The 27,809-nt window shown below is 38.3% G+C and overlaps 1 protein-coding gene across 1 annotated transcript in view; it reads right to left on the reverse strand.

Moving 5' to 3' along the window:
• LOC121319356 (E3 ubiquitin-protein ligase RNF38) overlaps window positions 1-18,748 on the reverse strand; it is a 147,293-nt gene extending 128,545 nt beyond the window's left edge. Inside the window, exon 1 of the mRNA XM_041256716.1 lies at window positions 17,336-18,748. Within this exon, the coding sequence (XP_041112650.1) occupies window positions 17,336-17,852 (517 nt within the window). The 5' untranslated portion in view covers window positions 17,853-18,748. The remainder of the gene's footprint in view (window positions 1-17,335) is intronic.
• Between the last annotated feature and the right edge of the window lie 9,061 nt (window positions 18,749-27,809).

A 27,809-nucleotide genomic window follows, 5' to 3' on the forward strand; every position in this document is an offset into this window, starting at 1 on the left:
TTACTGCCATCAGTACCTCCATCCACAGTTATTTCTGAATGTTTTAATTTAAAATGGTGAATCACTGAACTTGTGTTTTTGTGGTACGGCAATTTTGTTTAGCATAATTACTTACATAACATGGTTCTCTCATCCGGTTCCTCAAAATATTTCAAAACGTGGCTTTGGCTCATTCCTTTGTTTAGACATGCCATTTTATAAAAAAAAAATATAACCAAACACCAGAAAAAACGTTTGTCATTAACTTTCTTACCCTGGGTGGACTGGCTACAATACCACACCTAGTATAGAATGAACAGAGTGCACCAATGAAGCACCAGATTGACAGAGAATAAAACCCGCCCCAGTGTCAATCTTTCTGTTGTACCAATTAGAAAAGCTTCTTGGAGGCAATTGCCAAACCCCCTTTCTTTTTATAATATCAACTCTTACTGTGGCACCACAGCAGTCGGATACAAACTATGGCGAGCTTCTGTTAAAAGAGACTTTCCGAGTTTTAACTGGTGGTACAGTATGCAAGATAGTAGGTGTTGTAGGTGTTAACCAACTCATACAATGAGAAGGATTCGGTAAATTGCGATGAATTCAATGCCTCAGAAAACTTTACATCAGTTGAACAACTACCCGAGTTTTAATTGTGCGTTCGACTCTGTAGTTAAGGCAGATAAACTTGCCATTCTTTTCAAAAATTTTGAACAACTAAACCACTAAAATTTACCAGAGCTAAAGTATGGCCATGATTATGCGTAGGACCTTTATCGGTCCATTTATTCAGCACTTGTCAGGTGTGTCAGGTCCAATTTATTTTCACACACACTGTTTAATCCCCCAATCCCCCACCCGCCCCACCCCTTGTTCACTATATTTTTCACATACCTCTTTAGACGTGCATAATGATAAATCCTCTCTTGATCACTCGTTTTATCATTAAACTCCTCAACAATGAGATCCAAGTCATTATTGCAGTACTGTAACATCTCAAAAAGTTTGGCAAATATCTGTGATATTCTTTAAGCGCTGGATGCGGAAGCAGCTATCTCCTTTGTTTGTGTCTGTGTTAACCCCTGCACCACAGAGATCTCTGTATTGCTCAGATATGCCCCCTTTTTTAGAGGCGCTTCATTAGACAGAGATCTAAAATTAAATAATGCCAGGCGGAGAGTGGTAATGGGGATATGAAGATCACTTTAACACATGCCTCCGTGTCTACTAAATGTCACCAAGTAGCAGGAGTGGTAAGGTACTTTAACTTTTATTTTGCACACCTCTTTAGATTTCCTCCCCTCCCCAGTTCCTAGTTTCAATACTTGGCCCTGAACTGTTTAGATGCAGTCCATCTTTCTTGTAGTATCTACTTCTGGGACACATCATGAATAAATGCCCAATGACTATAATGGGACATCTGTTAAAAAATTTGCTAAAATTATATTTTTTGTAATATGTGGCCTAGACTTAAATTTGCCTTGAAAAGCTTGGACTCTGATTTGAATAATATCCAAAGTACCAGGCTTCAGGGCCTTTCCAGAACAAGGAATCTACAGTTGTCACTTACTGAAAACCCAACTACATTTCATACTTGGGGACTACGGTTTCAGTACAAGCTGGAGTTATACTGTTGTTTTAGCTCTATTTTTGAGCCTGCTTTGTTGTGGTTCCCACTGGGAAGTTCTCAGCACTCCGGTGACTGTCTGAGTTTTGCTTTTCAAAAAAGTTTGACGTCAGCAAAAGAGATGTCAAGTTCAGAAGCCAAGTGCTCAGAGCTCTTGAAATTCCACAGTTTAAATCTGCTCAAATAAATTTAAAAAAAAGTGTTACTTAAACACCAAGTCAGGACTTGCTATGCAGGCTAGTAACTGTAATCTAAGCGAGTTGCAATAACGCTTTTTCTGCTTGAAGATTAACAATTTCATGCGACAGTGGGGCAATACTACCTTCTCAATGCAGTCAAAAAGAAAAAAAAATACCCTCTTGTCCACCGAAAAGAAAGAAGAAATGATGTCACTTTACCTTAGTACTGCAAGTTACTAGCAGCTTAAGACAAACTCATGGAGCTGTAACTAGCTGTCAGACTGCACAAATAACACAGCAGGGGAGGAAACAGTTTAACCCTTCCGCTACGGTGCCACTAGAATTCATTCATACATGAACAATGGCGTAATGGTGACATTAGCCATTTTAAGCCTTTTTAAAATAATCATTGGCTGCTTACCAAATGACTGACATCTACAAAGTCTTCAACAACCAATCAGGGATGTTTTTATTTACATTCAAAACTAAGCTTAGACAGAAAGCAAGCTATCCTAGTGAGTTTTCTGTTTCCTGTCGGGAGATTCGGCGATCACAAGTACAAAGCTTACCAGAAATCATATAAATTATCCAAAATGTAAAAAAAAAAACCAAATGAAATAAACAAAACATTAACAGTTGTGAAGTATTCATAGTATAAAATTCAGGGATGACTCTCCAATCAAAATGCATTTCACCAAAGCCACAAGCCAATAGAGATACCTTTTATTGTGTGGTGCAGCATTTCAGTATCTTAGGTTTCAGTTACCATATAACAGTGGTTCCCAACCTTCTTCAATGTAGAGACCACTGTGGCATTTGTATTTAACGCAGACCACTTGCCCCACATTTTGCTCATTGAAAGAAAGTTGATAAATGGCAAAGTTTCTTTTGTTTAAAAAAAAAAAAAAAAAAAAAAAAAAAAAAAGTAATTTTTTCACATTCTGAAATCTTTGAAGATAAACAGTCTCAGTTTTGCAGGTTTAAGAGATTTGTTTGACAAAATCTCCAAACAAATAAGGCACTGCAGCTTTGAGTTGTCCTCAGCTCCAGTACATGTACACAGTGCTGGTCCCTGAAACCATAACCTTGTGTAGCAAATTAATCAACCATTTCAAACGCAACTTACTGCATTCACTGAGTCGCCAACTTCGCTCGATGTACATATGTAAATATTAGAGGTCGGCACGGGTACCCTAAAACCAGGGTTTTAAAATTACCCGACACTACCTTGGACTTGATTTATTAATTTGAGAATTTAAAGAAAATGTAGAAAATATGACAATACAGTTGTAAGCACGGGTCTCTGGCTGGTGTAATAGGCAATGTTAAAAAAAGCTTTTGCATTAAGCCTTTTCTTAACTGACAGGATACCAATGTTTTACAGAAGACAATAACACATAGAACACCAAGTCCACCTCAATAATAATGATTGTGGTGGCTATTATCAGGAACTAAATCGGAAACAAAACAGGGCTCTACAGTGCGACTAATTTAGACACGTGCACGTGTGCCACTAAAAATTCCAAAAGTTGACTAAAAAAACTCTATTTTTGCTGAACGTATAAAACATAAAAAAAACAGCTCTAACTCTCATAGCTGAATCGTACTCTACTCTTGGAATGTAGTTTATTGGTGTCCCATGCCCATTGTTAGTCATACATTAAGAACTACAAATCCCATACCCTGCCAATTGCATTGCTTTATCAGTGCAATGGCTACTCGTGTCCAGACAGTTGGAAAACTTGTAAAATCAAGATGAAAACAACAAATTATATTCATGTGATTGAAGAAGTTTCAAAAGAAAACCAGAATGAACAAAATTCAGATATATCAGTGTCTTTACAATGAAGGTATTTTATTATTATTATTATTTCAATGTTTCCAGTACTGAAAAAGGTTACACAAGTCTACAGATCTGAAGGGACTAAATGTATGTATACTATATAGTATTGAAATACGCACTTAAAACATTAACATGTGACTTATTTTATTTATTTATTTTTTAAATCACTACCTGAAAACGATCTGGGTTCCCAGGGATTTTTCACAGCGGGTACCTGGTTCCTGATTTTCTACCCATGCTGACCTCTAACAAATATGTATCTATAGCATTTCAGTTAAATATGATGGCGTCAAGAACAGACTGTACACATTATTTCCAGAAGTAGTGTTAAAAGAATTTCCTTTTGGCATATAGTCTTCTGAGATATTAAACCTGGCTGAATAAACCCAAGGCTTGAGTTTAATTTGTGCGTGCTGGGGGGATTTCCACCCTATGCTACAGCCAATGGAGGGGATTCCAAAATTTTAGGGGGGAATGGCAAAAGAAAAGGCACTTTTGCATATAAAAAACTATACAGTGCCTATACAAAGTCTACACCCCCTTTCAAAATGTTCACCTTTTGTTGCCTTATAGCCTGCATGATAATTGAAAAAAATATTCTAGAAATTTGTAGAAAATTAATTAAAAATAAAAACTGAAATAGCTTGGTTGGATAAGTGTCCACACCCTTGTAATAGCAATCTTAAATTAGCTCAGGTGTAACCAATCGCCTTCAAAATCACACACCAAGTTAAGTGGCCTCCACCTGTGTTAAACTGTAGTGATTCACATGATTTCAGGATAAATTCAGCAGTTCCTGTAGGTTCCCTCTGTTCGGTAGTGCATTTCAAAGCAAAGACTCAACCATGAGCACCATGTTTTCAGTTCTTAAACAGTTGCAGAGTTCAAGTTACTTATCAAATGTTATAGCTAACTTGAAATATGCAACTGTTCAACAGCTGAAAACAAGTAAAAATGTTTAAATAAGCAAATTATCAGGTCAATTAAGGGTATAGTTAAGTAACTGTGAGCTCAGTTGGAACGAAAACCAACAGCCACAGGGGATCTCCAGGACCGAGTTTGAGAAGCCCTGGTCTAAAGTGTTATTTTGTTCCCCAAAATTAAATAAGACCTGACCAGCCTGACAAGGTCAAAATAACTGGACTGCAAAGGGTTAAAGTAAATTGATCTTTACTGTGTAAAGAAATGAGGTCAGTACACTACACACCATTTGCTTCATAAAGACATTCTGTCTGGAGACACACCTCTTGTTAAATTTAGCAAATAACAAGGCGGCAGAATTAGCAAAGAAAAATTGAGAGGAGTAATAATGTGGTTACATTAAAAGCGGCGCTATTTAAATTACAATCAGGTGCTCCGCAGCAGTGAACCAGTGTAGCAACAAGTCAGGCAACACGCCTTTTTAATCAAAGCGTTTCATATTTTATCCTGGTTCCTATAATGTCAGTAAAACGTGTGTCTTCAGGGCTTTACTTACTATTACAGCAACAAGAGTCTGATTTGAAAATCTTTGTTTTAATAAAAATAAAAGAACAGTGGTAATATTTATTAATCTTTGAACGATCAACATTATACTTATGTTCAAATGCCACATTTAATTATCAATAAATTTATTTTTTAAAAATGGGGAAAAAAAGAAATTGGTCATTTTTGGAAAACGGAATTTGCTATTCCCCTGCATGGAAAATCAGTAGCTCTAAACTACTGTAGATTGATACACGGTCACAATAATTAACAAATCCATTTGAATATAAATAAATAATTCCTTTAGCCGTTACTTCATGATCGTGGCTATGGTCCAACTCCAACCAGCGTGGCCACAAATGAACTAGAATTATATTAAAAAATGAATAAATAAATAAATAAATAAAAAAAGAATAATAAATCAAGAACCCTAAACTGCCCCTAACCCTTATTAACACAATCACTTAACAGCATAAAAGTAATTCAAGAAATTCAAAGTGCTAAAAATAAAACACATTAATTATCTAATTAACATCTATCTATTTATGTAAATAAACAGACAACTCAATACTAAATTGATCAGGGATTTCTCAAAATGCATTTCAAATCAATATAATAATTCAGGTACTGTACTTCTTTCAGCTTAGAAAAGGGGTGGTAGTACAGAAATAAATGGCAGAGAAGTTTAATGGATTTTTTTTTGCCCCCTTAAGAACTATGAGGAGTACCGGTAGTTTATTTTCCAAATTACCATAGCTAGATATAGAGAAAAAAAAAAAAAAGTGCAGTAATTTAAATCTCCCTACTACTACTAGATGATCAAATTAAATGTTTAAAAACAGAGCTCCCTCGATTTAAGTTTAATATTAATTATGTTAATGCAGTTTTAAGAAAGGGAACGAAAGCAGGACTTCACTTCGTACTTTTCAAGAGTTTAGTGTCTTCTGGAACAGAGCAGAGCACGCATAGTTTGCAATATTGAATAGCAAGTTGGAATTTAGCTTTTGTGGATTCTATTGCTATACCTTTTTGTTAATTGACAGAAAATGTTTCTGTTTGTGGCTTTTACTGTTTGTTTCTTATTGTTACTGTTAAATTGTCATAACTTTAATGAATTAAGAAAAAAAAAAAAACATTTGCTGCAATCAAGAGCTGTCAAATGTTTTCCCCCCCAAAGACTGCTGCAACCTACTGTATATTTGGTGCAAATCGAAAAAATATTGTATACTACAAATATCTATTAATTTATTATTTATAAAAAGTTAAAATTATAAAAAGAAAAGAAACCGTTCTAATACTTGTAGACTGAGCAAACATACAGTGGCTTGCGAAAGTATTCACCCCCCTTGGCATTTTTCCTATTTTGTAGCTTACAACCTGGAATTAAAATGGATTGTTTGGGGGTTTGTATCATTTGATTTACACAACATGCCTGCCACTTTGAAGATGCAAAATATTTTTTATTGTGAAAAAAAAACAAGAAATAAGACAAAAAAACTGAAAACTTGAGCATGCATAAGTATTCACCCCCCGTGCTCCGTGGGATGTTCAAAGATATTTTTTTATAACCCAACCCTGATCTGCACTTCTCCACAACTTTGTCCCTGACCTGTCTGGAGAGCTCCTTGGTCTTCACGGTGCCCCTTGCTTGATGGTGCCCCTTGCTTAGTGGTGTTGCAGACTCTACAGATCTTATCTAGAGGCTTAATAGCAAAGGGGGTGAATACATATGCACGCACCACTTGTGCAGACGCAGCTATCTCCTTTGTTTGTGTCCATCTTATCTCTGTGGTGCAGATGCTAGCTCTGTTGCTCACACGTTCCTTTTTTTCGGCTCCTGTCGGTCTCCTTCGGCCATTAAATGGTTTTCTCTGCTTTTTCCGGAGAAAAAACAACTACAGACCTGTGCTGTTTTTGATGATGTGGGACCTGGTCTGACCTGGTCCGACACAGTACTGCAAAGGGATAATTTAATTAAACCAAAGTAGTGGAAAGTAATTGTACTCTGAACTATTTCTTCAGCAAGTGTCCATAGCAGTTTTTCACAGTCTTGATTGAGTTACAGTCAGCGTTCCCTCTATGCTTTTTAGATACTGAGAAACTTGTCGTTTTGACTGAGAGGATAAATTATCAGTGAGAAACCTTCGGCCATGCATTAACCCTTTTAATATATTTTTCTTGCATTATACAATTTTGAAACAATATTCCAACACAGGTATCTCAACAATTTTACAATTTACTTTCAATTTAAACAAGACATTTATTGTGGCTCTACCTCCTGATTTTGAAACATCCTCTGATCCTATGTAGCCATCCAGTTGTTATCATAGATACAGACTGCATGCTTAACTGGTGGACTGCATAAAATTGCTTTATACTACTGCATAAAACACTGGTGTCTGCACTGCCTTCAATTGTAACCATCTTTAGGGCTACTAATTGTTCCATTCTTGGGAATACCAAATTCCATTTTTCAAAAATGGCCAATTCCATCTGTTCCAACTTTCTATTTACATATTAATAATTAAACATACATTTGAACATAAATATAATGTTGTTAGTTAAAATAAGTAAATTGAATAAATATTACCACAATTCACTATATATATATATATATATATATATATATATATATATATATATATATATATATATATATATATATTTTTTTTTTTTTTTTTTTTTAATGAAACTCTTGTTGCTGTAATAATAAGTAAAGCACCTGAAGTCACTTCAAACCTGTAATAATGTTTACAGACATCACTTTATTCAATACTGGCATTACAATAAGCAGGAAAACCTAATAATTATATTACAACAGTTCAGAAAACCAAATGTCCAGCACAGTTGTGAGAAGTACATGTACAGTATTCAACTAAAACAGTAGTTCAGTCTACAAATAAAGCTGTTTTGAAAAGACCTGTTTAGCTTATTGCTCTCATTTACAATAACAATAAAATATGAAACAGTTCAGTAACAGTCCAGCAATGTCGTGTGTAAGTAATCCTATGGACAGTACGTCACACAATTAAGTTTAGCGTTTTACTGGCATTATAATAACCAAGATAAAATATGAATCACTGATGAAGGTGTGTTGACTGACTCGTTGCTCTAAAATAGGTTCACTGCTATGTATTACCTGAATGTAATTTAAACAGCGCCCCTTTTAATGTAAACGCATAATTAATCCTCTTAATTGTTTCTTTCCTAACTCTGCAGTGTTATTTGCAAGATTTAAAAAGAGGCGAGTCTCCAGACAGAATGTCTTCATGAAACTAATGGTGTGTTGTGTAGTGACTACATCCTTTACACAGTAAAGTGATCAATTTCCTTTAAGGATTGTATAGCTAGAAAAATAGTGTTGAGCTCATTTCTTCGTCATGAGAAAATAGAATTCAATTAAGAAATAACCGTGGTTTAAAATTGCTAATTACAGCTTCATTAAAGGCAGGTAGCGTGGAAAGAACTAAACTAAACAATAATGAAATATGCAATTAATTTAGTTTACTTCGGGAAACGTCCGACTTGAGCGAAGTACCTTAGGTCTTAATTTTTCAGTGCTTTGCTATTATTGTCGTCTTATCTGCCTTCTTATTCTCCACGTGTTTATGACTGGCATTATGATATTTAACGGTATAGACTCGTACATGAGCACGCGAATTACAGCAAAACTTTAAGAATACTATCCCACCATCCTCATATAGACAATCAGCGTTCTTTTAGCTCTGTTTTACTGAAACGGTCGTTTTTTTAAAAGGGAAATAAAACAAAAAACGTCAAAAAGTGTGAGTATTGTGATTTTTATTTTTATGTTTAATGGAGTATTTATTCTTCTGAATAATGCAGAAAGATTGCGTTTCACTGACTTTAGAATTCAATTATATGACGAGTTAAAAACTGTAAAGTTCATGAGCAGAACCGAGCAGCACTCGCTATAAAGGCAGAATCGCCAGACGCCTGCTTCACCCGCCCTGTACCAGTAGATTCGCTGGTGCCCGAGCGAGCTCAGCACTAATGTGATGTGCATGTTTACAGAGGAAAATCAGAGAATCAGCTGCAAGACAGACACAAATTATGTTGATACTTTGTAAGAATGCTCTCAAAATAATAGGTTTACCTCAAGAGGCTGAAGTCTTGACTGAGGTTGATATTTATGACAATAACTTGAAGAAGTTAGCAAACTGAGTGAGAAGGTTGTTGCCAGTCAGGATTGCCATGTCCGCAGTTTTCCCGCCAAATTGAAAACCCGGGCCGTGGTATTTTTTGGGCTGCCGCGGGTTTAAGTTTTTTTATAGGCATGGTCCAATTAATTAAAAGAAAATTATAATAAAGGACTGTAACAGGGTGGGCAGCCCAGTACATTTAGTTGTTTATTTTTAGAACGGGGTTTCCCCCTCCGCCCCTGTACTGTGTTTTGTATTTGTCATAAATCTTTTATATATATTATATATATATATATATATATATATATATATATATATATATATATATATATATATATATATATATATATATATATAATATATGTATATATATATATATATATATATATATATATATATACACACACACACACACACACACACACATGTATATTGTTTTTGTTTTGTGTATTGTTTTGCAGCGTGGATGTGAAGCTCCATCCACATTAAAAACTCGTGCAGAAGGTGGCCATCTCCCGAATTAATTAAGTGATTAATTTGTTGCTAATCGGGAGATGGTCACCTCCATGAACACCTACAGCTCTCTGCACTCCGGGTGGGGTGTTCAGAGGAGGAACGAGAGGACATATTCAAAAACTAAACTAAAACGTAAAGGATCCGTGAAGGTTACTGCCCAGCCGGACCGTAACTTATTATTGTGTTCGTGACTATTTTGTTTAAATATTTTGTTTAAATTATTTTTATTTTTATTTTTGTTTGAACATTTTATTTATTTTTGTATTCTTTAATAAACGGCGCACGCCGCGCCTGTAAACTGCAGATACCTTTGTTGTTCGTCCTTCTTCTGGTCTGACATCATTGCAACGCAATTTCCTGCCACAAGGACATATAAAACACTGTCACTTAACTCCTATAATTACACTATGTAACACTATTTTTGTTCCTGGGTAGTAAATGTTATTTCCTAATTGCTTATGCCTCAAAAGTATAGAAAATGGCTATTATTCCACACAAAATACAGTATAATCGTAAATCTCGAAAAACTACTCACTTCCAAATCTTTTGTAGTCATTTTTGTATTACTTTAGTATAAATACATGTTAATTTGGATTCATATGTTGTTTTTTTTCTGACTTTATGTGAACGAAAAGACACACATTTGCCCGTCTTCCCATTGGAAATAGTGATATTTTGAAATATCACTGTCCTGGTCACAAAAGCAAAGTTTGTGGGGAATAATAGCCATTTTCTATACTTTTGAGGCATAAGCCATTAGGAAATAACACTTACTACCCAGGAACAAAAAAAAAAAAAAAAAAAAGTGTTACACAGTGTTATTTTTGCAGAACAGCACCCCCTGGCTATACCTGCCTGTCAGATTGCCCTTGTCAGTGAGTCATATGACCGATGCAGCGGCGAGCCTGAGCTGCGTTGTTTATAGTTAGCGCTACAGAGGTGGAGAACATGTGAGGGAATATTCATTAGCTGAAGGAATCAAACACCAATATTAATTTATACAACAAGACTGGTCAAGATGCCACCGGGTAAGTGGCAGAAGTATGGCTGGAAATACTGTAAGGATTGGGGAAAGGAGAAAGGGCTGATGGAATGGATTAGAAGTATGCCTGGAGATGAAGGAAAGTAGGGCAGTTTAACCAGAATTCCCCAAAATGAATTATTTTTTAGTTAATTATTGCGTAAAATTAAGTAACAATTTTTTGGCTACTTTTGGGCTGTTTTGGAATCAGCCTTTTGGTTATTTTTGGCTAGTTTTCATTGAGCTTTCGGCTACAGAGGTCATACATATCTGGCAACCCTGTTGCCAGTTACTGCGAAAAATGTGTGCATTTTAGCCTTAGAGGGAACGCTGGTTACAATAGCAACAAGCATAATTTGAAAAGGTTTATTCATGTGCTGGTTGATTGGAATACTTTAGTTCCTATAGGTAATGTTTTTATGTATAATTAAAGATGGATTAATGTATTTTTTCCAATGTGGTGAAGACTGTGACATTCTGCTCCTCTTTTTAAAAGTACAGTATATTTGAATTCAATATTTAAGATTTTAAAATTCTATTGTTTATTCTGCTGGGATAAATAGCCAAATAGTCAAACGAATATTTTTTGCCAGGTATTCAGGTAGAAAGTTCAGATGTTCATATTCAGTAGAAATTACAAAACTACCTTGCACTTGTTTACCGTCTTGCTTAAAGTGTGCTACAGTTTCAAACATGGCAAATGAAAAAGAGCTCTGTGTGGTATGCAAGATTAATATATATATGTAAAACACAGGCACACACACGGGCTACGCCCCCCTGCCCCTGCTGCTATGCGGTCTCTGCCTTTGTTCAGAGCTCTATAATGGCTTTTATTGCTTTCTGAAAAAGAATAAATAGCCGAACGAATATTGAAATTAGGAGCGAATATCTGAACGTGAAAATCCCGTGTTCGTCCCAGCACTGTTTATTATTTTAATGCTTGTTATTTTTTAATGAATAATTACTGCAATGGAACACAGCTGTTCAGTTTGTGAATATAGCTATTAATAAAAACGTGTCAAATAGAATGACATTTTTTTGTGCTGAAAAGTAATAAAGTACCAAGGTTCTCGCCAGCGCTGTTGAGCGTAACGGGCCGCTACTTTGCTACCTGGAAAAATGACACTGTAATCAGACCGCTATGCTGTATTTTTAGTTTACATAACGGCCAAAAGATAATAATAATCCTGTGAAACATTGTTGATTATTCCTTTATGTGAGAAACTGGTTTGCTTAAAATACTTGTTTCAGCTCTCAATACTCTTCAATGGGTTGGTTATGACAGCATGTTCTTTAGTTTGCTGCATGTAATGTATGCGACAGTGAACGGAACTTTATTAGCACACTCACCCCTGTTGACGGATGAGACTAGATCCTGGGTACGCCCCTAATACACAGCTCTATAGCAACCAACACCGTTGCAGATCTTTATTATTATACTATAACAAGCTGGGTTAAATAACTGCTCTTATCGTTTATGACAACTACAGTAAATGCCCAGAACAGACTACTTGTGATGGGGGCAGAAGGCCACTTACCCAGAGACGGCCCAGCTCAATGGTGGGGCAAAATCGGAAGTCGACCATCTTGGAGAAAGGGCATAGCTGCAACGAGGTTAAGCAAATCCATTGTGATCAGCTCCCGAGTGGGCCATGCAGTGATTGGATCGAGCGTAGCGCCGGGCTGATCACAGGGAGGAGTTTGGCACTACAAAGGGGGTGCAGCTATGTAGAGCCAGCACAACCCCCCTGCACTTTCCTGATAGCACAACACAGCACAGCACATCCCACACCAGAGCCAGCAGCACAGATTCCTTGAACACCAGGGCACAGTTTTGTGCAAGGAGAGAATGGGAAGCAATTTCGTGCTGGACTACACATTGTGCGCATTTATTTATTTTGGGACTGTACCTCTTTTCCACCCGATATCATTGATGATAGAGGGGTGAATTATTGTACTTATTCTTTTTATTGTAAATATAAAAAATACAGGTTTGAAACCATATTTACTGTTTAGACATTCACCTTCTTACCCATCAATCACCATCCTTGTCAGAAATTAGGGGAGCCATGATACCATACAATAGAGTCCCTTATTTATTTACAGTAAACTGTATCTTTTCTCATGGTGTTCCTTGTCCATGATGTGTCTTCCATAGCAGACCAAATTGTTACAACAGGGTTCAACATTAACCATGGCCCAGTGGCCCGTGGCCGGTAAAAAGTCCAGTTTGGACGGTAGTTATGAAGTACCACAGGACCGACTGGGCCGGTTACATTTAACTAGTATAATATATATATATATATATATATATATATATATATATATATATATATATATATATATATATATATATATATATATATATATATTATATATATATATATAGTGCATATGGCTTCCGTTTCATGAATCCAGGAAAACGGGCCAGTGTGTCAAAAAGCTGAAAATTAATTTACAAACCATTTTTTAAAAACATAATTACTAACTAAGCGTAACATTCCCGCCGCGCGTCATATTTGTTGTACAGTCAGAATCTGAGACTGCGTACAGAAGTGCTGTGTTGGAACTCGTTTCAGCAGCAATTTTTTTACAAATCGGCTTGTCTACAACTAAGCAACCAATAAGCCAAAAGGAAAGCGCTGAAATCAATAAATCATAAAGAATGTAATTATGAAAAAAAATGAAGACGAGGTTTCATTATGACGGAGAAAAAAATGTAACGTTTTGCCTCGTTTGGCGTCAGCTTCCCAGACTTGCAGATAAAACAGCAGCTTTATTTGTTGTGAATTCAACATTTTGTTTACATCATATCCAGTCTCACAGTAAGATGTCCCGATGGATACCCAGATACGCGATCAAATTGTCTAACTTTTTGATTTGGGATCCGATGTGTTCAGGTCAAAAATGCCGTTCACAATCTTTCAAGGACTCGCTGGCATCACTCAGCAAGATTGCGCTGACTTGGGAGAGGCGACACAAGCGACAGCGCTCTGAGAAGGACTGTTATTATTTTGTGCTATGAATACTGTTTAAATAGTGTTTATTTTTATAGGGATGGGAATTTTGAATAGTTTCCTTTTTTAATACACAGGGTGCAACCTTTTTGTGTGTTCGAGTACCCAAGCTCTGGTCCCTTACGCTACAAAGAGTAAAAGGCAAATGCGTGTGCACAAGCAGACAGCATAACAGTGTAAGCCGGTAAAGTTTAGCCAGGTTCACAAAGTGTTCAAACAATGTCTAAAACAAGATTTCTTCGCTCTGTACCTTATTTCCTTAGGTACATTTTTTTTTCTTTTGTTTAGGTAATTAAAATATAGATTTGCCATGACTTGAAGATTGCTGTCCATCAATGCTCCCCAAGGAACTTGACAGAGCTTGAACAGTTTTCTAAAGACAAATGGTCAAATATTGCCAAATGTAGGTGTGCAAAGTTGATAGAGACCTAACCCAACAGACTCACGGCTGTAATTGCTGCCAAAGGTGCTTCCACCAAGTATTAACTCAGGGGGGTGGAGACTGATCCAATTATGATCTTTCAGTTTTGTATTTTTAATGTATAATTTTTTTCTCAATAAAACCTTTTTCCCCTTAACAGTGTGGAGTATGGTGTGTAGATAAGTGGAAAAAAAATCCTAATTTAAATGCATGAAACTCTGAAGCACTGACAACAAAATGTGAAAAAAGTTCAAAGGACTTGAGTTTTTAATTAGGATAGTGATTATATATATATTATATATATATATATATATATAATACACAGTAGTCTCCGCACATAGGAACACCTGCCTAAGGGCACACCCTTGTGGTGAAGCGGGTGTCGAGAGGCATTGATTGGTTTATTAAATGTTTACAGAACCACCATCATATCATTGAATTGTTTTGTATTCTGATTTACGAGTGCACCTCATCACTAAAAAATAATATGTAAACAAATGGCAAAATGCACCGATTTTTCTTGCTACACAAATATGGAAATTGTTTGAGTTCTTGAAAAAAAAAATAAAAATAATAAAAAAAACCTGAATCAGACACAAGTCGCTGAGCAATTTGGTGTTTCCTGTTCTGGTGAGTTGCTTCACCATTTTGGTAAAAATGTGCATGTCTTGTATATTGCTGCTGCATTTTGTAAGGTGTGTACGGGTGCTCTGTTAATTTAGTTTGACAGTTAGTTTATTAACGTTCCGTTAACCGTAAGTAACATCCATTATTTTGGACTTGCACCTGTGACAGCCAGGATCTCATCTGCTAGCTAATTTCATAGTACATAGCGATTTTAGCTTTTTGACTGTGTTTTGCTTTAGTTTTATTAATGTTATTTTGTCAGTTACTTTATTATTATTAACATACACTTGCCTATTGTTTTGCTTTTATTTATGCAGTTAATTTCATATGCTGATGCACATGCATCATGACAAGTAATACACATGTATTTATTTATGTATTGATTCTAACTCCGACTTAGAGAACACTTCCTGAGTAGTGTTCTCTTAGCCGAAGACTACTGTATTAGCAACATTAAAAAAAACTGTCAGTCACACCGGAGACTAGTTGCTACTTGTGGTTACTGTATTGCTGCTGACAGTAAACACTATTTTCGATTTTTTGCAAAATAAATATTTAATTTTTATTTGCTATACTAAATTTAAAATAGATAGACTGAGCATAGACTGAGCATACAGGACATTGAGGAAGCAGACTTAAGTAAACACACTGAACGCTACTAAAAAAAAATAAAACATGTATTTTTGATAGTGAAGTGATGTGAAAAAAATAAGATTGCTGTCTATTTTTGTCACACAGCTGCTAGGGAACAGCTTCCCTTGCGTGCCCTCAGTAAACAATGGTGGAAGAAAATATAATTTTTGCAACATCAAAATATTCGTAGGTGTACAATAAAGGACACAAAAAGTATAAAGACACGAAAATGAGGGAGAACACCTTGGAGTCCATTTCCAGGGAACTGGCTATAGCTGGTGTGTATGATTCGTTTACTGAAATAAGTATTCTGAAAAGCTACTATGTATTCTACATTTTTATTAGCTGTATAAAAGGACTATCATACGTGTCACTTTTTCCAGCTGACAATACAATAAGAGGAGAGTCGTCTATCCCATCTTGTACGCCTGTCACCACTGGTGCAAAAGTACAATTTTATCGCAGGACAAATCACGTCAAGTGTGTGTAGACCTTTAGTCTACACTGACAGACAACGTTCTGATGATGTGTATTAAAACCAGAGATTTTCTTTCATCAATCAGAAAAAAAGGTAAAATACATACTGTATTAAAGTAAAGTATGTTCCGACTGATTGATTTGAAACAGAGATTAAGCATAGTTTGAACGATAACATTCGTGGTCCTTTACCAGAGATATGAGGTCCCTAATCAGGTTAGAGGAAATCTCTGATCCATTTTCTAAAACCTTATAACCAGTTCTGTGGTATAAACAGCTGGAAGTTACAATGAAGGAGCAGTGCAGTTCTTCCAGAACGCAATCAGGCTTCTCACTAATAAACCACACCCTATGGCAAGAAACCAGTGGGGTGTCATAATATGTAGTAGTCAGGGAAACCGGGTGTAGCTTTTGTCATGGCTTTCTTCTGGGTGGAATAAAATGAAGCTACCGAGTTTGGCCCATCGGCATCAAGTAAATCCGTTTGTTGTATCGCTTTACTTAAAATCTGCTTTGACATTTCAACAATGTTCAGTTTTGAAAATAACTGGAAAGTAACTAATTTGTACTGCATTGACAGGGCTGGGAAGAGAAATCAGTAGTCAATGACAACCCATTACAGGAGACTGAGTTTTTATGACTTTTTTTTTTTAATGCATCTCCACCCCCCCCCACCCCCCAAACACAAACAAAAAAATGCTTAACCAGACTGATGCAAATTAAGGAAAACCCCTCTCCATAATTTCCCCCTAAGGACACTGAAGCTTGACACTACTTATTTATTTGTAATATAAGTTCTAAATGCATCTTACCATTGCTTTATAGCTCCCATAAAGGAGGGTACGGGCAATACTAAACGTTACAAGCTACTGATGGCTTCTACACATTGTAAACCACAAAGGGGGAGGGGGGGGGGGGGTTCTTCCTCTAGAGCCCTCCCGTTTCACTTCCAAATAAACAATCGCTTTCCTATGTATATAAATGAATTTCCCTGATTAAAACTGCATTTAAAAAAGCAAACAACCCTCCAACAAAAGCTGGGAATAAAGAGTAGTTGACAAAGTCGCATATCATTTTAAAAGAAGGAATAACCAGTTGCAGTGGTTCTTGTTTCTCATGATCCACTTTAATAAAATAAGGTACAAATATCACCATCTCTAAAACACTGCCGATCACTTCAACAACAAAACACACAGTGATGAAAAAAGATACTTATTTTCAACCACTACGGGGGGGTACATATGTGACCCCCAATTCCTGGACTACAATCTACCCCCTGCAGTAGCCGGTCAACCACAGTACCATTGTTTAAATCCTAAAATTACCCGATAAATCATCGATGAGATAAGGATACCACTGGCTTACCTGCTGAAGGTGCTCTGGTGGTTCCTGGGGGTGCAGCTCTCAGGCTACTGAAGGTCGGGTTGCTCCCCGTCGTTCGTTGATTCTCGGTGGGGTGGACAACAGTTGTATCGCAGCCGGGGTTGTGCTGGTTGAAGTGGCCGCCACTGTTAGTTATATTATTATGATAACTACTACTGGTCATGTTTTGGTTGAGAAATCCAGACCTGGAACGGGACCGAGTCCTAGGGGGCTCCATGAGAGGGGGGTGGTGATGATATGACGAGGTTAAGGGGGAGGAGATAGGAGGAGATTGGGAAATAGGAGAGGAAGAGGAAGCCGCCAGCAGCCTGCTGCTGCCACTGCCCCCCGACCCCCTGCCCCCCTCCGCTCCACCACCCCCGATCTGGGCCTGGTCGGGTGAAACCACCCCCCTGTCTTCACAAACATGCCCCTGCTTGGGGAGTGCGTCGGAAATGGTGCGCTGCCGGGAGTAAAGACAGGGTTCCTGTTTGGGCTGGGAAGTTGTAGCGATTGGCATTTCCTTTGGGGAGAGTTTTTAAAAAGCAGTTGAGAGTCTTGGAGTAGATGCAAGAGCAAGAAAAATGGTGAAAATAAACTTTATCTAAATTATCTGAGAAACTAGAATTCCCAAATAAACAACGTATTGTTGTTTTTAAAGGCCTCTCTCTGTCGTTTCAAAATAAGTTACCTTTACGTCTTCGTTTTTGTTGTTGAATTAATCGGCAGTGTTTATATCCAAATGGGGAGGGTGCATACACTGAACAACCCCCCTTCAGCCCTCAGATCCCAAAAGAAAAGCGCAAGGTAGCCAGATCTACCACAAACGTAGAATCCCAAACAAGAAATGCGTCTCCGTTTCTTTCGCTGTATTTTTAAAACCTCGTATTCTTGCAATTATTCGTGTTATTTGCTATCCTGGACACGATTTCCCCTTTACTTCAATTCAACAGCCAGACAAAAAAAAAACCTACCCAGCACAGAAGGAGAGCCAAGCTGCGTTTCACTTCCGCACAAACCCGTCCATTGCCTGCTGTCTGCAGTGAGAAACCGTTCCCTTTTCTGCTACAATCTGAGTTGTATACGCGAAAAGTTTATTTATCTTTACTTTTCAAGATGTTTCCAGCTCTTCGTCCTTTTCCTTTCAATCGAGCTGTACTTTTTTCATCCAAGCGCTGTTTTAACCCGATTCATGCGCGTTACGTTCTTTAAAAATCGCTTTGCCAAAAGAAAAGCGCAGAATGTCTTCCTTTTCTTCTTTTAAAAGTAACCATGTATACTTAACCACAAATATGTATGGGTTCGAGGCAATATGTCACTCTCTTAGATCCAATGCGGTATATATGATTTACAAACCCAAGCTACAGAAGCACCGATCAGACTCGGTCGGTGTCAGTGTGAACAGTGAACAGAGATCAAAAGGATTTCAGCTCCATAGCAAGGCAGGACTAATCAAGGCTAGAGATAGCTCACACTCAACATCAAATATACTGTATGTTTCCAGAATATGCACGTCATACGTTTTACAGTATCCGCTGTCTCAGGGACTTACATCAATCCATGTTTTCTGTTTAACTGGTTTGAAGGTTTCAACTGTTACGCAAATTGATTTGACCAAATTCATTTAAGTATAAGAACACAGAAGGGACGCGGGTAGTTTTAGATATTGACTGTGCTTGAATCGACTGCTTAGACTGTTGGTGAAGGTTTTTCTACATGCGCATAGCATGTGAGTGCGAGAGAGAGAGAAGTGAAAATGTAAATTATTTACAAATATACAGCTGCGAGGGAAAAGCTTGCCAGGTGTTGCTGTTAACCCTTTCTTCCAGATTAATGCGACTCCCCTATAAACACTCCCCTTGCTCAACACTTCAGTAGTGTAGGCAACATATCGGTGTACAAAACTAAATGGTATAGATAAATTACCGGGTTTGTGTGTGTGTGTGCGTTTTTCAGTAATTCAGCAACGACGACATTACACTTAGTTATAAAAATAAGATTTTCCTTTATTCAAATTGGATGTCTCCCATGTTTCACGTACATGCTAGGTAAAACACAATATTATTATTAGCTACACTATATGGTGACTTAGTTTTGTTAATTTTGCCTCAGTTAATTTTTTTTTCAGTTTGCTACACCGGAAAAAAGAAAGCAAGTCCCATAAAAATGTCTCAATATTTGTTTCCACTTATTAGAAAACAAACACTAAACGCACACACACACACACATACACAAACAGCACGTTCTGGTTATGTGCAGCTCTGCTTGTGAACAGTCGGAAAAATAAAACATTAAACAAAATGATCGAATATGAATACCCTTCCCAGTATTAGTGCTCGGCTTAGCAAAACGTCTCTGTCCCTATGCTGTATTACGCTAAATAAGAGTTTTTGGTTTTTTTCCTACTTCATAATACAGCTCGCGTCACCCGGTGTTTTGTGTGGTATCAGTCAGATTTGCTCTGAGGCTGAGTGCATCAAGTTGTGGGTTGTGGTATACTGTAACTGTAGTGTATTTGTCGTCCTTCTAATAAGACGTTTTTCTTGGTGTACTTGAAATGTAAAAAATGACTGTGTACTGGTCAGGATTGGGTTTAAAAATGTGTCTGTTTTCAGTCTTCACAGCCGTCTGTGTAGCACTGCAGTCCAGCTAATTTAAGGCATAGGTATAGTCTTATTTTCAGTACGCGGTTAAGTGCTCGCGCATGTCTAAACAACTTACACTAAGAAAGCAGACGAGGCTCCATTCAGCTGGTATGTTGTGCTCGTTTCGGGTTTCTTACATATTTTTAAATTGAATTTATCATAGTTTCCAGTCTTTTACATCGTTGTTAATGTAAAGTATCATTATTTTTCCACTTTTAATTATCATATGCGATGCTTTGGGTCTTGTACATTTCTTTATTTGTGCAACTTTGAGAGGACTTCTCATTTTGTCTTGTTCATCGTGATTTTTCTTTTTCGATAAATTGATTATCTGTTTCCAGTTTAAGTTTGCAAAAAATAATGTATAATTCATGTTAAATGTACCTCTGTTTGACAATAGGAAAGCATTCACCAGATCGCAATTGATTGCACCTATACCGGAATCTGAGAGCCTACCACGTTCTGACGATGTACCACTTTTTAACACTACACCAGTAGTTTTAACTGAAGGTTCACAAGCATAATCCCATTAAAATTTGTTTGCCTGCTGTCACTCTGTTACCCAAAAATGCAGCCACCTTCAGCAGAAGACTCTAATTATGTAATTTTCATTCAGGAAGCAAAGAAAAAAAAATGAAAATGGCATTGCCTTTTTTTCTAAATGCTTCTGTAGAATTGTAGAACTTTTAAAAACTATAATATATACTGTGCAAGACCTGTCATATTCAAACTCAGATTTACCTATGAGAACATAGATTCTAATGGGAGCCTCAAATATTATCTGGACGTAGTTCATTTTGAAAATGATTATTGATATGTCAGCTGTGTGTTTTCCCAAGCTGATTAGGCTTGCACATCAATACAGGCACTGCAGTCTGACGAGGACCCAGCAAGCAGTTCTTCTATTTTAGAGTGCTGTGTTACAGTTTTTTGTCTCTTATTCCACCCCCTCCCTTTTCTTATAAACCAGTAAAATAGAAATGTTTTTTTCTTCAGCTTTGAAGCCAGACATGAAAAATCCCTACTCTCTAGCTAATCTGTATTTATCATAAATATAATTACAATTTTACTTTCTCTTTTAATTCCAGGAAAATGTATGACATTTAATATAAGATAAAAGAATCAGATGAATCTGTTATATATTCACCAGTTATTGGTATAATTGAATACAAGGTATTATGCAGAGAGAAAAAAACAGACATGGTCAAGTGAATTAATAAATAGAGCAACAGTTTGTATTTATCAGTATCATTTATGAATTCCCCTCTCAAATCTAGTAATTTGAGCGAACAAAATAATTCTAGTAAATCTTAAATAATATGCATGTTTCAACATAAAAGACAAATATTATGGTAAATGTGTATCTGATTTTTAACAGTATGTTTTCAAATCTTATAATGAACTAGGTTTCCAGTAAAAACATAGAATGTGACAAATGACAAATTCATTTCTACGGATATACCCTATGGAAGTTCTATTAAAGATGAAACAACTTCTATGGTAAATATTTTCATTTTATCTGAAACTTGCAGGACAAATCATCACCTTATAGACCCCTTGTCCTGAAGATCATTAAAATAATAATATTTATATAGTACCTTTCATAGTCAGCTGCCATCACAAAGCGCTTTACAAGATACGAGACTAGGGTGTATAAACTATGCATCAGCAGCAGAGTCACTTACAACAACGTCTCACCCGAAAGATGAAACACAAGGAGGTTAAGTGACTTGCTAAGGGTCACACAATGAGTCAGTGGCTGAGCTGGGATTTAAACCAGGGACCTCCTGGTTATAAGCCTGTTTGTTTAACCACTGGGCCACACAGCTTGCTAAAGTAAAAACTTCGTAGTAGTGAAAAAAATAGAATCAGATATACTTTTACCCCAAAACCACCTATAAAATTGTAAAATATAATTGTGTGACTTACAAAATTCTTGTAATTGATATAAAGTAATATTTTCTGGGATTATTTGGTTTGCTCTATGTAATAAGTACTTTAAACCCAATGTATCATTATCTACATATATATAAAAAATATCTGAATTATTAACTCAAATTATAAACCCCATGCATCATCTCAGCCACCTGGACATCATACAAGTAGATGCCCTCAAGTTATTTAGTAGTATTGCTAATCATAATACTCTATATCTGTTAATAAAATGATTATAGATTTTTGTGGCAAAGTGGTTGATAGTGTGCAGGTGCAGGTGACTGGCAATTATAATCCAAGTGCAAAGTTTGTTGAATGATCTTTTTGTGTCCAGTGCCTAACGGCAAAACAAACAGTAAACAATAATGATGTTAAGTAATTGAGACAAGTGCGAGTGGTGTAGTGAATACAAAGACAGTGAGTTTCTCCCAGAAAGGTCTGTGTTTTTAATAAACAACACAAAAAAGAGGCACTCTTCTACCAGCAATGGTATCGGGGGGTACACGACGAGCGTTCACACTCCAAAACAATAAAACAACAATTGTATTCCCACGTCCGGGGCACGAAAGTGTGCTCTTCAAAATCGGGTCCATGGTGTGTGCTGATGATGTGTCGAGAGGGAAGTGCTCAGTGCATTGTGGACTGGCTCTGTGGCTACAGCCCCTTGCTCACTGCTCCTCTGCAACAACAAAACAAACACATAATATAGAAAAACAACAAACACAGCTCCGGCCGTCAGTTTTACTTTTCAGCGCAAGGCAGCGTACTGACATAGCTGCTTTCCCTTTGTACCCACAAACTCCTCCCTGCAAACAAGCCGTCGCCGTGGTTTCTCCAATAGAGGGCCATCCCACAGCTGCTTGCAATGGAGTCGTACCGGGTACTTGCAACTACGCGCCCCTCCTAATATGGTCACCTTCAGGTTTCCACCTACCATCAAGGCGGTCCATCTAGGAGGCAGCGTATCGCTGTCCTTACACGGCGCCCTTTCTCGTTGGGAGGGAGATTCTTTGTCTCTGTATCACAGTAATATAGCAGTGTGTATTACTTAATTTATAATCCCGGGTTTGCCCTGCAAATAATAGTCCTGTTTTTATTATACACCCACACAAAACACCTACACAAGTTTGTTAGTGCGTGAATTAGTGCTGGTGGTGCAAATACAGTTATTTGTGATATGAGTGCAATGCTGTTCCGGGTTTGTGCTGGCCTCTGGTGACAGCTCCGGAAAGTGTTAGCTGTCTAATGATAGCAAACAACAAATAGACAGACAGAACAGACAAACACTCACGATACGAGTTTCCGGGTTCTTTTTTATAAACCAAAATGAAGGAACAAATTACATCACTTATACCGTCACTCATAACCCCTTGGTAAACGATTGCAGCTGCTCCTCCAATCTGCGGCTGACACATCATTTCCCTTGTGGGTCAATGAGTCTCTTTTCTACATGACCGTCTTCCTTCTAACTCTCGGAACGAAGTGTGAGGCCAAGTAGTTCAGAGTACTCTGTTCCCGTTACTTAGCGCCCTCACAGGTCGGGAGGCTAGAGATCAGAGATCTTTTTTGTGTTGTTTATTAACCACAAAGAATCATTGTCTTTCTGTCACATATCCCACCGCTCAGAGTGGAGCCAAAGGAACACTCGGTTGAATCTACCTTTCCCATTATTCCCCTTTCCTGGGAAAATAATCTGTATTTTGGTGGTCTTTTCCTGCACGATGTACCATATGGTACATTAAGGGCTGCAATGCCAGATAACACTGAGTTATCCTGGCATTGCTATCCTTAACCACTTGAATGAGGCGTGATCTGTGACAAGATCAAATGAATGTCCAAGCAGGTAGTATCATAAGGAGTGAGTTGCCCATTTAATGGCCTGTGACAGAGATTGAATGATTTTTGGTGTTAGATCTCCCTCCCGACCTGTGAAGGCACTGTGTAAAAGGAACAGAGTACTTTGGACTAAATGGTATGACAATTTATTCCCATGGGTAGGTGGAAGTCAGCCATCTAGAAAAGGGGCGGAGCTAGGGTACCCGAACTCAAAGACCTGGATGGGAAACAGCATGGCATCTGCGGATTGGAGGAGCGAATGTGCTCGTTAACCAAGGGGTCATGAGGGAGAGTATAAATAGGGGTCATAGTGAAAGTAATCTTTTCCTTTGTAAACGGTTAGAACAACCTAAAAGGAGAACCCTGTGATATGTACAAATAAGTGTTGTGTTTGTCTGTTTGTCAAGTAAAAACTGTTGTTTGTTAATTAGAAGACTAACATGATCCGGAGCTGTAGCCGCAGGCCAACATTAAACCCAGACACCAGCACTTCCCTTTTCACAGAGAAATTGTCTTTGCACCACGAGCAATAATTCACTCACTGTAGTATCTGTGTTTTGTGTTATGTTTTGGTGTAAAAGAACAGGACTTTTGGTTACATGTCAAACCCGGGAATTATAAATAAAGTGATACACGCTGCTGTATCACTTTCCACCATTTATTTTACAGCTGTTCGCCATAAGGCTCTGGACACTGAAACCAATAAACACCCTGTAGCAGGGGGAGATCTGTGCTGACTGCTGGCATGTTCACAGTACTGCAGGAAGAGGGCGGCAGTCATCCAACAACCGCCTGTGAGTCATGGCAGTGACATGGGGAGGTGGGAACGTGGGTGTGTGGACTTTCCCCCTCTCTGAATGGCTGTCATGCCTGAGCGTGATGTGGCAGCGTGCAATCTGGCATCGAAAGCAGGTAAGTGAGAGGAAAATGGTCGGGAGAAGCCTTGTATTGTAAATTGTAATTTTGGGAAATGTGAAAACCCATGCATTAGTGAACACAGGGTGCGGTCAGACCTTAATTAGAACATCTTTGGGCAGTGTGTTGTGGCAGCCACAAGGTCAGGTGGCTATCTCCTATATCCATGGAGACAGAGCAACATACCCCACAGTCAAAGTATACCTATCATTCGGACCGATAAAAAAAACCTATTAGTTGGAGTGGCGGAAAGGCTACCACACCCAGTAATTCTTGGTCAGCACTGGCCAAACTATAAAGAATTGGTGAAATTAATGACAGTCTCGACCGCACACGTAAACGTGGCAGAAAAGAACGAAACGGTAACGATTTTTCCCTTTCCAACCGAAATGGTTTCCCCCCTGTTCCGTCCAAGAAAAACAAACAAAGAGAGATGGATGAGGAAATGGGAGGGAGCATTAATAAGACAAGGCCGGGGTCTGGTGGGTTCCTGCTACAGTGGTGACAAACGTCAGTTAAAGGGGGTCGGAACGCGATGTGACCGAAAGGGCGAAGTTACTGGGCCATCTAGGGCAGATGCTACTCCCGCCCCTCTCAATATACCGGAAATGTGGCACTCAAGCACGGACATAGTGTGGGGTCAAAATAACGACCCCTCACTAGTGCACACTTGGGGACAGGTCCGGTCTATTGAAGGTAAGGATGTTGAAGGTGCTGGAGTGCTAATATTTCCACATTTCATTATCAAGGGGCAATTACTGTATAGGGTAAACCTTGCCACGGGCACAGGACAGCCTGTAACACAATTATTGGTTCCCTCGTCTTGTCAGACCGAGGTCATGAGGCTGGCGCATGATATCCGTTTTTCGGGGCACCTCCGAGCTGATGAGAAGGGAGTGGATATTGGCTCGATTCTACTGGGTAGGACTTCACAAAGATGTGTCGAAATATGTAACCACATGCCCAGACTGCCAGTCGAGTGCACCCGCCCCTTTGGTTCCACTGCCGATTATTTCCACTCCCTTTGAACACAAAGGAATGGACACAGTCGGCCCTTCGCTACCTTCTGACTCCAGGTATACGCATATATTAGTGATGGTAGATTATGCAACGCGATACCCGGTGGCAGTTCCATTGAGGTCCATGAGTGCCGCTACAATAGCCAACGAGTTAGTACAGATTATGGCTAGAGAAGGGATCCCCAAGGAGATTTTGACTGATCATGGAATCTACTTTTTGTCTAAAACGTTACAGCAAGTATATAAAATATTAAAAAAAATACATCCCATCAGGACATCTATTTATCATCCACAGATAAATAGTTTGGTGGAACGATTTAATCAGACCTTGAAGCAGATGCTGAGATGTTTTGTAACTCAAAAGCAAAAACATTGGGCATCGCTTCTTCCCTACCTCCTTTTTGCAGTGAGAGAGGTGCCGCAGAGTTCGACAGGGATCTCAAACCGACAAAGGCTCGTCCAAAAATGTAGTGAAGCATGTGCTCCTACTAAGAGATCGCCTGAATTTGGTCGGTCGTTTGGCCCAGGACAACCTCAAATCGGCTCGGCACCGGCAACAGCAGCATTACAATAAAAATGCACTAATTTGAACCAGGAGACAAAGTAATGCTGCTGCTTCCCTCCTCAGAATTGAAATTATGTGTTAATGGCAGGGGCCATATGAAGTGACTCGGGCTATAGGAAAGGTAAATTATTAAATTAGTCAGCCCGATCTCCGTAATGAACGTGAAATGTATCAAGTAAATTAATTAAAGCCCTGGCAGGCAAGGAATGCCTTATTTACAGCCCCAGACAATGTAGAGGGTGTTTTAGGCCCCTGTCCAGAGACTTCTAGCACTAAAATAATTTTGATGGGGGAACAATTGGTTCCAGATCAGCAACGGGAGCTGCGTAAGCTTATTGAGGAGTTCAGCAATGATTTTTCTGACTTGCCCCGCAGGACTAACTTGTAGGTACATAACAGTAACAGTACGAGAGAGACCTTACCGGATTCCGGAAAGTCGACAAAGTGGAGTTCGCAAAGAGGTATGGGACATGCTCGAACTTGGAGTGATTGAGCCTTCCAGGAGCAAGTGGTGCAGTCCAATTGTCATAGTGGCCAAGAAAGAAGGCACCAACCGCTTCTAAACCCTATTGACAATTTCGATCCCCTTGACCCGCAGTTCTAGGGAGAAAACTACATTTTCAACACCAGAAGGGCTGTTTCACTTAAACCATGCCATTTGGGCGCGCCCGCTGTCTTTCAGAGACAGCATTTACGCCCAAATCATGAATATGCAGCAGTGTATATTGATGATGTTGTTATTTAAAGCTCCGTCTTGCAAGAGCATTTGGCTAGGATTACAGCCGTCCTTCAATCTCTAAGGGTAGCCTGGTGAGGTCGCTACTGAGATTAGCCGGTTATTACCGCCGCTTTATCCCTGAGTATGCCACAGTGGTTTAGTAGACCTCACCAAAAAGAGTGCCTCAAATCCAATTAAGTGGTTAGCTGAGTGTCAGGGGTGTTTGATAATATTAAGCATAAACTCTGCCAGGCTCCCACTCTTTATCAAACTTGATTTCACCAAAAGATTAATCCTCCACACTGATGCGTCACATGTGGGTTTGGGTTCAGTCTTGTCCCAAAAGGTAGACGGAGTAGAATACCCTATACTGTATTTTAGTAAAAAGATGTTTCCTCGGGAGTGCAGCTATTTAGTGTTTGGCCATTAACCCTTTGTAGTCCATTTATTCAACGCTTATCAGGCGCGTCAGGTCCAGTTTATTTTCACACGCGCTGTTTATTTTACATGCGCTGTTTAAAATATATTTTTTCAGAGTAAAACATGTTTAAAAGGCATTATATCATAAAATAACGCTCAGTACTGCATCTCCAGCCAAGCCCCACCCCTTGTTCGTTGTATTTTTCACATACCTCTTTATAGACGAGCATACTGATAAATCCTTTCCTAATCACTTGTTTTATCACCAACCTCCTCAATAATAAGTCATTATTTTATTACTATAACATCTCAAAAAGCTCTGCAAATGTCTGGTATTCTTTGAGCGCTGGATGCGGAAGCAGCTGTCTGCTTTGTTTGTGTCCGTGTTATCTCTGTTGTGAGGGGGCTGTATTACTCAGATACG

This window comes from Polyodon spathula, chromosome 1 (genome assembly GCF_017654505.1).
Source record: "Polyodon spathula isolate WHYD16114869_AA chromosome 1, ASM1765450v1, whole genome shotgun sequence".
Lineage (NCBI taxonomy): Eukaryota > Metazoa > Chordata > Actinopteri > Acipenseriformes > Polyodontidae > Polyodon > Polyodon spathula.